The sequence below is a fragment of the Hetaerina americana genome, unplaced genomic scaffold (assembly GCF_022747635.1).
Source record: "Hetaerina americana unplaced genomic scaffold, ioHetAmer1.1.p SCAF_1, whole genome shotgun sequence".
Taxonomy (NCBI): Eukaryota; Metazoa; Arthropoda; class Insecta; order Odonata; family Calopterygidae; genus Hetaerina; species Hetaerina americana.
Genome location: NW_027286069.1, coordinates 504,171 through 521,403, shown reverse-complemented (window position 1 = coordinate 521,403; position 17,233 = coordinate 504,171). Strand labels below are relative to the sequence as shown.

The 17,233-nt window shown below is 33.9% G+C and overlaps 2 protein-coding genes across 2 annotated transcripts in view; both read left to right on the top strand.

Moving 5' to 3' along the window:
- Nucleotides 1-1,898: 1,898 nt before the first annotated feature.
- On the top strand, nucleotides 1,899-9,374 carry mdlc (RING finger protein mdlc). Its single transcript, XM_071584375.1, has 7 exons — nucleotides 1,899-2,111; nucleotides 2,250-2,323; nucleotides 2,405-2,614; nucleotides 3,655-3,759; nucleotides 4,953-5,064; nucleotides 6,768-6,954; nucleotides 7,851-9,374. The coding sequence occupies exons 1-7, from the start codon at nucleotides 2,021-2,023 to the stop codon at nucleotides 8,035-8,037; spliced, it is 966 nt and encodes a 321-aa protein (XP_071440476.1). The 5' UTR covers nucleotides 1,899-2,020; the 3' UTR covers nucleotides 8,038-9,374.
- A 3,253-nt stretch (nucleotides 9,375-12,627) lies between these two features.
- The window catches only part of osp (myosin phosphatase Rho interacting protein outspread), a 57,449-nt gene continuing 52,843 nt past the window's right edge, over nucleotides 12,628-17,233 (top strand). Inside the window, exons 1-5 of the mRNA XM_071584363.1 lie at nucleotides 12,628-13,052; nucleotides 13,991-14,071; nucleotides 14,429-14,494; nucleotides 14,665-14,904; nucleotides 15,818-15,890. Of these exons, the coding sequence (XP_071440464.1) occupies nucleotides 12,930-13,052; nucleotides 13,991-14,071; nucleotides 14,429-14,494; nucleotides 14,665-14,904; nucleotides 15,818-15,890 (583 nt within the window). The 5' untranslated portion in view covers nucleotides 12,628-12,929. The remainder of the gene's footprint in view (nucleotides 13,053-13,990; nucleotides 14,072-14,428; nucleotides 14,495-14,664; nucleotides 14,905-15,817; nucleotides 15,891-17,233) is intronic.

The window sequence follows — 17,233 nt, the reverse complement described above, 5'->3', positions numbered from 1 at the left end:
CCCATATGCTTACCTATCTAGTGTTTATCATACATATTTCTAAACTCACATACTCTCTGATGATCCATGCATCGAAAGTCTGACAAAAATATTACACCAAAGAATGAATGGAACAGTATTTGAATGAGGAGCAAATAGATTTAGGAGCAGCATGAGAAGCTATTCCTACCACCAGAATTCCTACCACTTATCACAAAGAAGAAGATATGGAAAGATCAACATACTCGAATTGTATTTGATAAGCTTGAGAAAGCTTTTGTCAACATGGCTGGACAATATGATTCTATATACTCCAAAGGACATTGTATTGAGCTATAAGAGCAAGAGTTTGATCCACACACTATATAAAAACTAGGCAGTAGTGATAAGATGTGGTGTAAGCAGGGTAGAGTCAAATAAAGAAAGGAGTAAGGCACAGTTCCTCATTATTACTATCAATATTTTAAGTATATATTGAAAAGGCAAATAACGAGGTCAAGGAAGAGATAGATTTTTGTATTAAGGAGAAAGGATGAATATGCAGCAAATTTTGGATGCCATGGCTTTACTTACAGAGAAGTGAGATGACATAAAAGGATATAAGTCAACATGGTTGGGGTTTGAAAAAGCGCAACCTCAAGAAGAACAAGATTGAAACTAAGGTAATAATGAATGGTCTATAGTCAGATTAGGAAAGATAATCTCTAGGGTTATCGAAAGGAGCAATGTAACCAGTGGAAGTTTTAATATTTTGGAAGCAGAATCACCAGTTAAGAAATAAGCAAGAGGGACATAGTAATAAGAATGGAGATGGTGGTAAAGGCTTTCTATCAGCAGCGACAACAACTTACGGCAAATTGAACTAACATGAGTACAATGTAGCAATTTATTAAAAGCTTGGAGTCTACTTTTCAACAGTCATGAAACCAAGAGCAGCAGTGAAAAGATGATTAGAGAAGATGGAAATGGGGTGCAACAGAAGAATACTTTAGATATTAATTGCCAGTTATAACCCTTTTACTAAAAGAAAGGCACAAACATAGATTAGTTCCAAATTATAAAAACATTTACATATGGGTCCAAATTACTTAAAGATACATAGGTGATCATTATTGAGAATTAATAATAATAATTTTATTTGCCCAAGGATTGGTGTGCAAGAAAAATATAGGACACATCATAAATATTAAATCAAAATATAATTTAGAATTTAAGAATTTTTATTTGCAATGAATGAAAGATATTTTTAGATGGTATGCAAGCACATATACACACCTTGTTAGATTAATTAACGCAGACAAAATATCAATATTACATAATATTCCAAATTAGAAGATGGAAACAGAATAAAAGAAATATAGTATTTGTTACAGGCAAAATGATGGTACAAAATGATAAATGTTAATAGCGGTCATTAAATGTACCTCGTGGCATCAGTTAAGATGATTTACCCGATGGGCATTATGAACAACTTACTGACAAGTACAGATGCAATTCTGGACATAAAATCGGTAAAAGGGCAACAAATGAAGAAGTAATTTGTAGAGTGTAACCTACAAGAAGAACAGGGAAATTGACTGCCATAACCTGAAGCACAATAGTTTACTTGTATATCATAATGATGATGCAGGCAATGAATAGGGAAGTTTCAAGAGCCGCTACAATCCAATTCTCAGATAAATACACCATGATGATGATAACTGAGGGGCTTAATGTCTTAAGAGACTTAAAGAAGGACTTAATGTTAGATATACACAATTATGTATATATATTACGATGTAAGGACTCTCACCAGGGAATTTGGCCCTCCCAAGAAAAATTCTTAAATTGGCGCCTTTTCAAATATACAATAGGGTTCCAAACTTTAACAATGGCGCCACTGTAGGCTATCAACTGAAGGATTAAGTCGGAGGAAAAAAGAAACATCTAACACAGTGTTTTGAAATCGTGAATCTCGAGAATACGTGATTAAAGCTCTAAGGATAAACTTAAGAACCATCTTCTTGTTTTAACGGCTGCCACTATTTGAAGAAAATCAAGGATGTCTGAGAAGAAAACATGTGTATTCTCCTTTAAAAGGCGCCCCATAAGAAATCAAGCAACTCGAAAAAGAAAAACAGAAAATGAATCAAGTCAGTAAAATTTTCATTATAGTACATTTCTTCTCGATGGGACTTACCCGTAGGTTAGTGCCCGTCTTACTTTGAAAAATTGGTGAAATCCTTGATTATTAAAGTTCACAGACCAATCTTAAAATGTGATTTTTTTAGACAGTAGCGAAGACGAAACAACGGTTGTGAAAAAGGAAAAGAAAGTAAACGAGAACAATCCACTTTTTCAGACTGTAAGTTTATCTTGATGTTACAAGTTACTTATATATTACAACATTCATCAGTTATTGTGATAATTTGTTTCTCTGTTATAGACTGCTGGTTCCTTAAAAAATAAGAAGGAAGATTCTTTAAAAAATGAGGACGAAGATGATGTGGAGTCGGTTTTGGTATCATACCGCTCAAAGAGAACTACAGGGCCGGAAGGTCCTAGTGACATGGGGGCAACTGCGATATTAGAAACCGAAACTGAAGCCGATAGAGATGCACAAGCAATATTTGAGCAAGCGCAGAAGATAAACAAGGTAATACTTAATTTTAATAAGTATTCCTTTCAAGTGATACAATGTAGAATAAATTTTTTGCTTCAGATCTTCCATTTTTTATATAGCCTGGTAATCTTAATGGACTATCATGGCTGCTAATTTTTTTTCTCGCTTGGTTTAAATATATGATGATTAAACTTTTTTCAATCTGCTATGGCATGCACACATTCACAAAAACTCTTATCTCAAGTTAGAGTTGTGATATCGCTGTACTAAACGTAAAAACGCCATTTTATTCATTATTGCAAAATATTTCATTTGTAATTTCAAAATAATAGGTTTATATTCATGTTAATACTTTGGCGACAACTCACAATTTTGAAAAATAATTATGGAATAAGTGATATTTTTTATTTTTGAAAAACATAATTCATAATCATTTTGGTTTTAGTTTGAATGTACCAAATTGATGTTGCATTCGCATTGGGATCATATTTTAGGTACTTTTCTGTGGTAGCTTTGTGAAAAACTGTCTTTTTTGGGGTCATCTCATGCCATTCTTATTTTTTCCTTTCTAAATATACACACTTAAATATTTGTAGGGATTAATATTTTGGACAAATATTAATTAATTATTGGCTTTTTCATCTCATATATGCTCACCCTCAAACATTCTATGGTTTATGTGTTAACATTTGGATGTAGAGTTTGGTTTTTCATCTTAATTGAATCGTGTATTTTATGAGCCTATTTGTATAGCCACAAACGTATTTGGATGTTTTTTATAATATGATAACATTTATCAAAATCACATGACGAAGAAAAAAGGGAAGAGCTTACATTGCGCATCCAATACCAAAAATTATTTCTGACTATTCTATTTAGCCTAATTAAATGATTAGCTCTATACCCTAGAACAGGCTACATAAAGTTGTTGCAGGAGCAGTAAATTGTACAGATGCAGTGACTGCATATGGTGTGAAATCATTTTAGTTAGGATGTAATTAAATTGGAAAATAATTATTAATATTGTTAATCCCGTGTTTCTTCACATTGCTTTTATTTTATTTATTCTGCAGGAGTTAAAAGGAAAAGAAGATGACAAGGTGTACAGAGGCATTAACAATTATATGCAATACTATGAAAAGAGGGACACTGCACAAGGGAACGCCTCCAGTGGAATGGTAATATAAATTTTCCATAGTGCACATTTCTATCTAAATGTTTGTTATTGAATCAGGGGATTATCACATTGTTCTTATGATGGTAATAATTATGGTATTCTGAGAATCAAAAATCCAGTTATCATAATTATTTAACATTTTTCTGGATTAAGAAAATATTTTTTCAAGGATGCAAAAGTGTCGTGAAATGCTTAAGGAAGTAATCTGGAAAATGTATATTTCGTCTGTGATTTAACTGTACAAGAGTCCATTGTGAGCATTTACTGAGGCAATTCACAGGAGAGACCACAGATGGGCCCCTCTCTCTCTCTCTTTGGCTTCATCTTAAACAGCTATGTGTGACATGCAGATGCCTCTTCCTCTCCATTTTGTATCACAAAGGGACTCGAATGGTAATTTGTTTTACTTATAAAAATGACCTGTGACTAATAATTAATTTTTTCATGGAAAAGGTAAAAAGGCAAATATTTTTATGTCAGGGAAAGACTTGTGTAATTGGCTCTTTGGGCGAAAAAGATGTTACATCATAGGGTATTTCTCCAGCTCAACTTCAGTAATGAACGTCAGTGGTTTATATTCTTTTGAAATGTTGTCCTCGGCTATAAGCGATTCAACCTTTTTATCTATACCCCAAAACCCTCATGTTCTGAGTTTAGATTAAATGTGGATATTGTTACGGAAAGAGTCAATGATATTGAAATTAAATTATTGACTTTGTAATTTCACACCCTTTATTTACAAAACACGACCCAGGTTTTTAAATAAAGTGTGTGGAATTACAAAGTCAAAAATTTCATTTTATTTCAATATGTTATGCAAATTCCATAAAGTTATGTAGGAGACAACAAATTTTATTATAGTCAATGATGATTCGTATTGTATGTGCTTATAAACTATACATTACAACATAGCAAAACCAATATGTATCCTTGCCAACACAACCTCTTGCTTTCCCCACAATTGATGTAGTTTTTTATTAGTATTTCAATATATTTGGATGTCGAATGTATAGCTGGGCCAGATTGATGTTATTTAAGTTTCTTACCTATGTAATGAACTGAGTTCAGTAAGAAACGTATTATATTTTTCTTTACCCTAGAGACTCCTATGTATACTATTTCAAACTGACTCAATTTACCTATTACTGAAATGAATGATGTTAAATACTCTTAAAGAAAATGTGGCTCTTTTAGGTAAGAAAAGGTCCAATACGAGCACCTTCTAATCTGAGATCAACTGTGAGGTGGGATTATCAGCCAGATCTGTGCAAAGACTACAAGGAGACTGGATTTTGTGGATTTGGAGGTACTTGTGCTGATTTAATATTTTTTCTTCTCTCAAAATGCAATTCTTATAAATTTAAGATCCATGCCTGGTTATCATCATCCATTAAATCCATTTAATTATCTGATTGATCAGTGCTCCTATTGCAATAGCAATAATGACGTATGCGTATTTTGCCAAAATTAGCACATTGCACTCCCTTCTTGCATTCAGGAGTGCATCACAATGCGCGCACGCCATGGGCAAGACTCAAATCCACGACCTTAGGGCTGAGTTATGGGCACACATGGAAAATTCGTTTCCGCCCACATGCCAAAACTTCTCATTGCATCTATATACTGTGAAATTCCAAATTGTGGAGAAAAAAATAGTTTGGGGGCCATCAACTGCCTCTTCGTATTTTTGAATCATGCCAATGCATACGTGCTCTTTCAATTGTGTGGATGTGTATTTATAAATTTTTTTGCTTTAGTATTCTCTGGACTAATTTTTCAATATGATGCAACTCTCAACTTATAATCTCATAAGAAGTACGAGGTCGAATAACAAAGACAGAAAAAATAATTTACAGACTAATTTCCAATTTCTTGTGTTTCTTTGAAGAAGTTTTCTCGGATCTTCCACAGGGTCAGGGGTTCCATATTGGTCAGCATTTTGATGCCCTACTTGTGCATCGTCCTCAGGGTAGATGAGGACCCTGAAGACGATGCACGAGTCGAACATCGAAACGTTGGCCAATGTGGATCCCCTGACCCGGTAGAAGCCCAGAGAAAACTTCAACAAGGGAAAGCACCAGATCTTACTTCTTGTGTTTCTCTCTTCTTTTTATTGAAAGGAATATTAAAGTAATGTTTTTATGAATACTTTATGTATTTTAAAGTAATGTTTTTATGAATAATTAGTCCTCCTGAAATATTCAGTAAAGGGAGCTCCACTCTGTTAATGTTGCTCATTTACACTCTTGTTGGTATTAACATTTGTGGAATTGTATGCTTTTATTTCATTTTTGGTCACCAAAATAATACATAAATTAATGAATTAAATACATATCTATTACATTACTCCTCCTTTACCGTTCCTCATTATTACTAGTATTACTCTTCCTGTTGAAAAGCCATTGGCATTTCATTTTCATTCTGGTAGATAATTGAGTACTATTATTAAGAAAAATATACTTATCTTGATAAACTTACATAATCAGTACAAATGTGTACATTTTTAGCATGGGTAATGTCTTGTGTGTTCAGAATAATTTTATTGAATTTCAAGTTTATCTTGTTATATTTTATGGGGTACGAAGCTATAGTTAATACACATCAAATATTTATGCAAAGTATATTTTATTAGAATTGAAGTAGTCTTGTGAACAAAAACACATTTAATGTTGGTAATAACATATGATATATCTTTATAGAAAGGTATGCCTTAGCACTTTCACTTTCCCATTTGCTATTTATGACCTATTTTCTTATTCTTTTTAACCATTAACTCACTGCAGTTATGTATTTCTGAATTAACACAACATCAGTTGAAGTCAATTTGGGTTTAACCTGTAACTGTGCTTTCCACAACATGACAGTGTGTAATGTGAGAAAAATAATAAATAAATGGCTATGTTCATAAAGAATATTGGGCAACAACTAAGAACTGGATTCTAGAAATTCAAGACCCACTCTTGCTTTGTTCTTCAATGCTTTATTTCTAATCAACTTTAAATATTTCAGATAGCTGCAAATTTCTCCATGATCGTTCAGACTATAAGTTTGGATGGCAGTTAGAACGAGAGGCTCGAATGGGAACAGAGGAAGAGGAACGTGAAGGTCAATATGAAATAGATTCAGACTCTGAATCCAACTTGCCCTTCAAGTGTTCAATATGCCGCTCGTCATTTACAGATCCCATTGTTACCAAGTAAGTTTAATATTATATGTGTATGTATACATACATGTGCATGCAAATTAGGATATATATATGTGTGTGTGTGGGTGTATATATATATATATATATATATATATATATATATATATATATATATATATATATATATATATATATATATATATCCTAATTAATATACTGGTAATCTCTACCTTCACCAATCAAAGCTACCTTCGGGTTGATAACTGTGCTTGGTTAAAGGGAACTAACACTTCTACATTAGCACCTTAAAGGTAACAGGATCAATTGTTTCGTTACTTGAATCATATGATAAAGAGAAAAGTCTCTGATATTTCATTACACCTTCATTGGATTAAAATGAAATTTTTTTGTGGATTATGGAAATACTATGCTGAATACTTTTCATCTTTGTTTGAGGGGCTTGATCTTTAAGAACGCCTTATTTGAGAATGAAATGTTCATAATGTATCACAATTCCTATATTTCTGGCTTGTACTGATTTCACAGTTTCACGGTATTTAGGATCAAAATTTATAAAATCTTTGGTGTTGAACACCTAAGGTCATGAAGAAAGAAGACACTTTGCTTTTCCAGTTAGAATCTTTTGATTACAACCTAGGTTTCGTTACAGTGCGATATTTTCCGGTAAATTCTTAAGGAAATAGTTAAATTTTTAAATTTGATGTTATGCTGTAACTAAACCTAGGTCGTAATAAAACAAATTCTATGTGGGAAAGCAAAGTGTCTTCTTTCATCATGAGGGATTTCCACCATGTTACGCCTGAAACTGTGTCACCAAAGGTCATCATTAGCACCTAAAATTCATCCATTAATTAGTATTCCTTCATCTGATCCTTTCGTGCTTTCAGAAAATAAGTTCTCTGCATCTGACAATTTGTCTTTTCCAGGTGCAAACATTATTTCTGTGAAAAGTGTGCCTTGGAGAGGTACAAGAAATCTACCAGATGCTATTTATGCAATCAGCAAACAGGTGGTGTGTTCAACCCTGCAAAAGAACTTATCAATCGTCTTGGCAATGCCAAGCCTGCTGCTGTGGAAAGTGATAGTGGAGATGATTCTGAGGAATCAGATTAATCGTGTGTATGTCACTGTAGGCCATTAAGTATGTGAATTAAATATTTATACCAGAAGTATTTTTTTTAACTGCTAATTTTACGTACTTTTACATAATATTTTGGTCTTAATATCGTGATAACATGTATGTATTTGCTTTTAACCTTCCATGTTTGCCAAGAAAGATCCTTTGCAATTTCTATTTCCTTATTATACTCCAATGATTTTCCAAAGGTTTGTAATTCCATTAATGGATCATAATTGTGACCTTAATAAATTGATTTGTATAGCCTTCATTATGTGAGAGCATGATGTGTAATGTGACTATTTGTTGGGAGGGGGGGGGAATTGAACTGTCAGTAATGAGTGGTTTGAGAAAAAGAGGGTAGGGGATCAATGGAACGGTAATTTCATCTCTGCGTTGGTGTAAATAAATGTGGAGAAGAAATATTCAGCTATTGATGATGTAATGCAGTGCTGTCACTATATCTTTCATCTAGTCATGAGGAGTTTTCACGGAAATAATAATTAATCCCATTTCTCATAGATTGCCCATATTATGTAAAAAAAGTTTAATTGACATATCATGATTTAAGGAAGCAAATTGACAGTTTTTGCCCCATTTTAGTGGTTTTTAATGCAAAATGACACTATGTCAATGGTTATCTGGAGACAAACACAAAAATGCATCAACTCTTGTCACATTGTTTTAAGGGAAGGAGAAAAATAAATAAATAATAAATAAACCAATGGAGGTCATTCCTTTTGCCTCAATACAATGCCAAAATAATCTTTTTTGCCTTCAATGTAATAAAGAGCATTTTTATAATTGATATGCTACCTGTTAAGGATGGTTTTGAATGGGCACGGTCTCTACATTGGTACGAGGATTCATTTCCTTGCCTCCCCTGACAAAACACACCCTGACATCTAACTCTAAATTAAATCCCTCTTCAATTCCACATGGATGCTTCCTTCATTCCATCCCACATGCCAATCCTATTCCCATGCCTTCCTCAATTGACTAACATTCTCTCCTGAAAGGGCATTATGTACATCCCACCAACATCTTATACCACTCTTTGTGTGTTATTTAGAGAATGATTGCTCGGATAAATGACACTATTGAGTTGGAGGCAGAGAGACAGTCTATTGGCAGGAGAAAGGGAGTGGTAATATGTGTAGATCAGGTTGGAGAGGGTAATCATAACCTGAAGGTCATGTCCATGTTCTTAAATCCTCAATTAAACAATGTAATCAGCTGTTACACCTGTAGCTTATTTACCTGGCCCTCATCTATCTGCAGCTCTCACTTCCTCAGTCATGTAAAATACATATTCTTGGAAATACAACAGTAAATGTACCGCACGCAATGAAGATTTTAAATTTCTTTTTGCTGTATTCTGAATTCCTACCACTGTCTAATCTACTTTCTGCTCCCCAGAAGCAGTTTTCAGCTAGCAGATCGAAGAGGTTGCATACCCTTAACTTTCATGGCAGAGATATTTCTCGTTAGTACACTGTAAAAACATGAAAAATGAAAGCGAAAATATACCCTACAGTGTGTCCACATGTATTTTTAGTTTTTGTATCTTGCCATTTTAGTTTTAGGGTGATGTCCTCGAGCAGTGAGTTTGCCTGTATATACTTTTTCAATTTTTCAGGGAAAGTAAATGGATATATTAATAAATAGTTTGTTTTCATTATGCAAGATTTAACTAAAGATGAAAAATTAACAAGCATTAATTGAAGAGTCCTGATCAGCCAACCCTGGGGTTCAACCTTCACCTTCTGATAAAGGTCAATCTTTAAAACTAAGACAATGTGAGTGAGGCTAGTGGCCATTCTTGTGCAATGGAGAAAGTGGAATATAATGCTGGGAGAATTGTGTAGTTCAGAAAGATTAGTCTTATAGAGGGTCTTAATGTTATCAAAGCCAAGAGAGACTCTTTGATTTACACTAGCCAAATCCTATAATTAAGATGAAATTATTTGATCAAAAGATAATAGTAACCGATTATCTTATTGATCTGAAATTGAGGAAAACACTGGTCAATGATTGAGCTGAAATTAAATTCCAGCAACGCTTAACAAATTTATTTCCTTTGGCTAGATTCAATTCTATAGTATTTACTTATGTTGCCATGTGCTCATTTTAGAGAAATTTATGTAATGATAGCATGCTTGTTGTAGAGTTTTGTGTCAATTGCCAGAAGGTGCCCATACCATTCTCGCAATAATATTTGAAGAGTCCTAATCTACCAAATCAGGGGTTTACTTGGCCTACTGATTAAATTGTATCACTACAATGAAAATATTTTATTTATGTACTTTATTGGTGATTTTACATTCAGTCTTAAGAAGATATTTAATGCTGGGGCACTAGGCCAAAAAATTGTCTTGGAATATTAGGGATGAGAATGATTTTGATCAAGAGAGATTTGGAGATTATATGAGGGCACCATGTTCATACTGAATTTGTCTGATTTTAGGTATTACCTATATCACTAAATCCATGTCTGCTAAACTTACCCTGTGCTGTAATTTTTAATGTGATACTTCCACATTAATGTCTCCCTGAGGGTTATTATGTAAGAGAATGAATGATTTTATGGGATGGTAAAATTCTGGTATTCAAACATTCCCCCATCCCTCTATATAAAGCTTTTATCAATTGTATTTGGTCGTCAAAGAGGTCTATGATTCAATCTTATACTTCACTTCTACTTTTTCTTCATAAATAGATTCATTACAATTCTGGATGGACATGCGGCCACTTAACTCATCTGACCTGATTGGTGACTAGTGAAATAAATCTTAGAACAATAATTACACAACAATAAGTTGACATTTTTGAGGCCATTGGCTTTCATGTCCATGAAGGCTATAATACAAAAATGTTTCTTGAAATCATACTTGGTAAAACCAAGAGTTGCTACATTTTTTATTTATTTTGGTTTGATAGTTGAAAGCAAAGCGAACTTGGTAAAATGTTTCAACAAAAACACTAGTTTCATACAGACGTATCAATTTCCCCAAATTAATTGTGCCGGCTGGTGATCTAATAACTCCTGCCTTATGTATCTATGGTAGTTTCCAGGGTTTTGTAGATGTAGAAATTTAAACTGATCGACTCCCCACAAATCCATATATGTAATTTTTTTCTCCCGTGTTCTCTTTACATTCTTGGATTCCTTCCCCTCGTCATCCCCAATTTATTTTCCCTTCCTAACTAGTCACCTGATAGAGGGTGTGTGACCACACCTCTGCACCAAAATGGTGAGCATACTAAGCAATTATGGTAGTAGGACAGTTTCTCCTTACAGCTTTCTTCCTCCGTATTTGGACTTCAAGAAAGTTGTATTTAGTTCTGAGAGAGGGAATTTATTCCTATGAAGAGTACCTACTTTAATGATCGATTGACATTCTTGAGGGTGGTGTGGATCGAAGAACGATCTCATTCAATTTTAAGTTTTTAAGAGGAAAGCAGGAATTTTTTCCCGCATGTCTAATTCTCTTCCCATTGCTTCACTATTCTAACTAGGCACACGGGTACGTAAAATGATACAGGAAATTATATAGTAAATACCTGGCTTGTTCCAAAAAACCTTGGTTGCTAAGGCCTGCCCATCCATTTAATAAATTTACAATTATGGACATTGTTTATCATATTATAAATGTCGCAATACACTCAGCACCGTATCGATTTTACAAAACATTTTTCTTTCAGTAAATAAATTATTTCTGAAAGCTATAAAAATGGCCCCGCCTCATGCTCATCGTAGTAGAGCCCTAGATTAAGACTTATAATCCAGCGCTTTAGGTTGCAGAAAGTCTTGCTCCACCCGAGTAGAATTTTAAATGTTCTCGTGACTTTATTTAAAGAATTCATGAAAGACGGGTCCGAATTTCGGTCTATTTCCATAAGCAATTATAACGAAGTGTCTGGTGTACGCACCTTTTTTAAGGACGCAACCTTCTTTCAAAAAAGTCAACACTATATTACGATGAGTCAACACGAAGATTATGCCTCACTAGTTGCCAAAAATGAACAGAAAGCCCAAAGAAAGAAACAATACATAAAAGTTACCATTAATTCATTTATCATTCTACAGGTCAATTATTTGTACATCGAAACAAAGAACGCAGTCTACTTTAAAAACCCAAGTGTAAGAAATGAACATATAACCTTTCAGACGTTCAGCACTAGCAAATTTACGAAATACTACTACCGACAGTTATTTCATTATTATGTATACATTAAACTTTAACGCAACAGGTTACTCAGCAGACGTCCAAGGTGTGCCTAGTTGTGGTAATACCGTGTTAACTCCTTGAAGCTCCAATGACTCCGACTATCTGTCAATTATGGTTTTTCCCCAAAGTATGAAGAGCTAAACAATGACGACCGCAACAAAATTTATTTTATGACAAAATTATTCCACATAGAATACCACAAATTTGTTAACTTTAATCAAGTAATGATTCGACAAGTTCTTTTTAACATAATTTTGACCTATTTTTTTTCGCGGAAGTCTCCGAAAGAGAAATCTTGCGCTTACTGTTTTCCCCGTTTTCCTTCGGGGGATACTAATGAAATGAGTTGACGTAGCATGTGTAATGGCTACTGTGGATTAGAACATTACTGTGAGATTTAGGACATTATGCTCTGTGAGATTTTGCCTACAACTGTGACGTTTGGAGAATACATTTGTGATTCAAGAATTTCTGGCCACGTTGTGTTTTGCCTTTCTGAATGTGACCTGGTATTTCAACTTCGTTCCGCCCCTGTCTTTCAAAAATCGCATATATGTTAGAAATGTTGTTAGGAAATTACTGTTGTGGTATTCTGAGTTCATGTTTTAATGTGGTATCACTGTCACATTTGGAAAATGTGTCTTTGAGTCGAAAAAATGTCTCCGTTGATGAGATCGGAGTGTAGAAAATTTGCTCCGAACATTTTCAACAAAACAAAGTGCTCCAATTGTTTTCGTCAGAAGGAAGAGCATAGTGCCGAAGCATTAGAAAGTAATAGGGTAAGTATTGAAATTGATCAGTTAATGCTGATTAACAATGCATGTTGCTGTGTAAAATACAATGGTTGGTTCGATCACTGTTTGAGGTGTGTCAAAACCAATGCAAATGAACTGGTATGATACCTTCTGTTTAGTACCACTTTATACATTTTAAATATTTGAAGCAGTTCACGTGGGTTGTTGTTTTCGAGTTATTGACTTTCCAAACGACTCTAGTACAGAGTTGTTATGAAAAGTGTTAGAATAATATTGGTTGGTCGCTGTAATATTGAGATATTAGTAACTCATTCTTAGACCTTACCGATTGAGCGGAATACTTCTGTTGACGTTATTTGTATCTGTTGATGTGAAAGTTATTTTCACTTTCTGTGAATTACTATTATTGCAATTTTCACTTTGTTATTAGTACCGTACTGACATATTAATACTCTCATTATTTCAAATAACTGTTTTCATTAGGTTTTGTTTAATTACAGTTCCAGTTAAATGTGTTTGATATAACATGGGACTAGTGTGAAAGCATGAGCGAACTCGCGTTTATTAATAGTCCTGAATGACATTTATCGATAATATATGAGGTGGGAAGTGAAATTAAGAATATTTTTGGATAAAGTATGCTCTATGGATTGTTAATAGGTAACCGTCATCAGTTTAAAAATTATTTTGTTTACTGCGAATCAGGTAGTAAATACTGTGTAATGTAATAAGCAGTACTATCCAAGGGTTGGTATTGAATGTTTATTACGCCGATATAATGATATATTAATTTGTCCTGCAGACACAAGTGTACAGTATTGGGAATACATGACAGGTGTATAGGACGCGTAAAAGGGATATAGATCATATTATTCCATAATCAGTTAAGGTTAAGATAGACATGTTAAAATAGTAACCAAATTTCCTGCGATGTAATAAGGACTTCTATAATGCATTTTCAGGCAACTAGAAAGGCCTGCAAATGTGGATACTTATTTGTGGCTCCAGATTGGGACTTCTCCAATCCTATCAATAGGACAAAGGTTTGTTTTTCTTTAACTTAACATTTAAAAGCCCATAATATCAAGATTGATGTACTAAGATTTTCCTGAATGGTATTGATTTAGTGATTAATTTCCCGTCTCAAAAAATTTACTAAGGCATTTATTCACAATCATGCTCAAAGTTATCATGAAATATCTGTAAATTAACAATGATAGTATTAACTCTTTTGTTTATTTATAGAAATGATTTAAAACTCCTGACCCATAGTTTTATGTAGAAACTCACCAAGTTACTAATCACCACTTGTTTCCATGTAGAAAAAGCTTTGAAAAATTACTTTCTTAATGTAGATACTGAATAATTGGTAATGATTTGGTGTATTTTTTTCTTTGCAGCGCTGGCAAAGACGATGGTTTGTCCTTTATGATGATGGAGAGCTTACTTACTCCGTTGACGAGCATGTGAGTAATACTATCTAGTATTATTTATCAATAATTATGTATTTGTGGCTTTGGCATTGCTTTTTTTATGCCTTGAAAGGCCATGCAAATGTTCTCTAATGCAACTAAAATAGAGAAGATATTTTCCTTGGTTTTTATCACTAAGCTTGGTTTGTAATATCTTCTTGCAGCCTGAGACAGTTCCACAGGCTGCCATCTCCCTCATTGGGACATCTGGTCAAGGAGTTGGCAGCATTGTATGGGAAGCCCCCGAATCTGAAACCGGCCATCCACACAGCTTAGCAGTTGCGGCTCCAGACAGGGTTCATTTTGTTCGAGGTGACACCCCTGAAGAGACGAAGGCATGGCTGGGTGCACTCTTGGCAGTTGTCTCGCCAGTTACTCCTCAGGGAGGCTCAAGGTTGAGACAGGTCCGTTGTTTAAGTAATATCTAAATTTGTACTTCCTGTGTTAAATCTCTTAATTTCATAAATTTGAAGGTGCATAACTAGACAGCACGTTGTCATTTTGGGGTTTAATTATATTCTTTTGAAAGTGCTACTCAGATTCAGTGTTGTATACACTAATTTGATGGAGTTGATTCATGTAGGATGCCTTAAAATCTTTTATAATTTTTGCTATTACTACAGATCATTGTTCAAATATTTGCTTGTGCATAGTGTTGTCTTATTAAGCTCTTTACATATTTGTGGGGAGCAAATCGTCAGAAACTCGGTGCATTTTCTTGTCAATTTTTATTTTCAAATTATGTACACGATAAGGGTAAACTTAAAAAATCTGTCGTGTTTAAAAATTACTTAAGTATGGAAATGTCCGCGCGTGGCTTATTTTCTTTTGAATGTAATGGTTGTTTCTTTGTTTCAAGTATTGTCAAAGACGTCGTGTGCAAGCTTGTTGATCAATATTGTTGGGATGAGTTATCTATTTTTTGTTTCTCTTAACATAGAAACATAGCAGATGCATGGTCATCTAAACTGCCAAATTTCAGTATGTTTTCTTAAAGAGAAAAGAATTTCCCTTAGGCTGCTTGCTTGATTAAAGCTGTAGGTCACATATTCCAATTTATAAGGAATTCAAATTAACCTACATCATGGCATGAATACCAATACTCTCTCTTGCATCCATTGCGGTTTGTTTTACTTCGCTGGTGTGATCCCTTCGTTTAAAGTATGTATGCTACCATGTTTCCATGCTCAGATTATAGGAACTTTTTAAGATGTTAGGATATTATTTTTTGACTGCACACACAACTTAATGCATAGATGTGATGGACTATTAGGTCACAAATGAAAAAATTTTCAACTTGACTTTTCTTTTATTAAGGCTCGACACAAGCGGAATGCTACCTTCCCAGGAGGTCGATCCGATCCACTGTCCATGGGGGCTTCCCAGAGAGGTGTGTTGGTTTGAATTTTTCATCTCTCAATGTTTTATGGGAATGTATCATGTCAACAAATTCACTGTGGTAATAAACGCATGAGGCTACCGAAATACTTATGGCAAAATTTCTCATCTTTGTGTGTTTGTAATTAGGAGTATATGGGCAATAATAAAATTGAAACCCTCTTTGAGTAAAAATAAATTTTGGATTAAATGTCTTATTGAATGTAGAAGATATGATTAGATATTGGTGAACGTTTCCTCATTGAAAGTAGTCATTGGTCAAAGGGCACATTTCTTTTTAATCACTTTTCTCAAATTTCACATTTTCAGAACATTTCATTTTAAAATAAAATTTTCTACCTGCATATTTTATTTTTGATGCTAAACTTAATCTAAAATTCATATTTGGGAAGTATTTTGATTATTATCATTCTTTTTGATTGTTTTGACGCTCTGAGCTACAGTATTGATGAACACCTTGAGATAGCTCTAAAAACTCATAATTTTCAGAAGTGTGTCTACTCACCATTTTAATCCAAGGAATAATTCATGAAATAACTTAGAAATACTCCCTAAATGAGGAAATACTCTCAATTTTAAACAAATTGAAGTAAATGCTTAAAGGAATTCAGTCTAAACATACACCTTAACAGTTGTACTCTTAAATGTGACAGTACTTCGATTCCTTGAAGTTCTTGGAGCCCTTGTAACTTGCATAGAAATCAGGAGTAGATCTAAAAGTGCATTTCGTGATTGTATGAGGTGTTTTGTGACATTACAAGTAAATGAATGAAGGTGATCACATTTTCTTGGGATTTATTCTAATGTTTGAAGTGCCTCTTGTTCTCTGTCACACATGCACAAATGTAGAGTTGCAGTTCTATATTGGGAATATAATTAGTGGATGGAGCATTGGCTCAGCAATATTTCAAAATGATATTTTTTCGTTCATAGAATGCGAATTTTCAATGGAAATTGTTTTATGGCTCTTTAGTTTAAATACAAAGCAATCAGGACAAGGTTGTGTGATTATTCAGGAGAAGGTTTGTGTTTAGTAATTATTGAAAATTTAATGATTTAGCTGACTTTCCACACATAATGAGAATAGTATCAAGCAAGAATGTTAATGTCTTTGGCTTCACTAGAAAATGACCAGTAAAATATTTTGACCTCGGGTGAGAATTTTTTTGGGGTATCTTAAGGAAGGGGCTTTCCATAACAGGCTCAGCTTACTTGCTTAATGCTCTGGAGGAAAACATAGTGAGAAATGTTGGTGCAGCATTATCAAAGTTAGATGAAATGTCTCACCCGCCCATACCTGGTAGAAAATTGTAATCATAAGAGTATTTGAAGTGT

Excerpts from the sequence above, each read along its gene's own strand:
- mdlc (XM_071584375.1), top strand. The coding sequence starts at position 2,021 with ATGTCTGAGAAGAAAACATGTGTATTCTCCTTTAAAAGGCGCCCCATA. Across the intron at positions 2,324-2,404 it reads ACAATCCACTTTTTCAGACT|ACTGCTGGTTCCTTAAAAAA; the intron begins GTAAGTTTATCT and ends TCTCTGTTATAG. Across the intron at positions 5,065-6,767 it reads TGGATTTTGTGGATTTGGAG|ATAGCTGCAAATTTCTCCAT; the intron begins GTACTTGTGCTG and ends TAAATATTTCAG.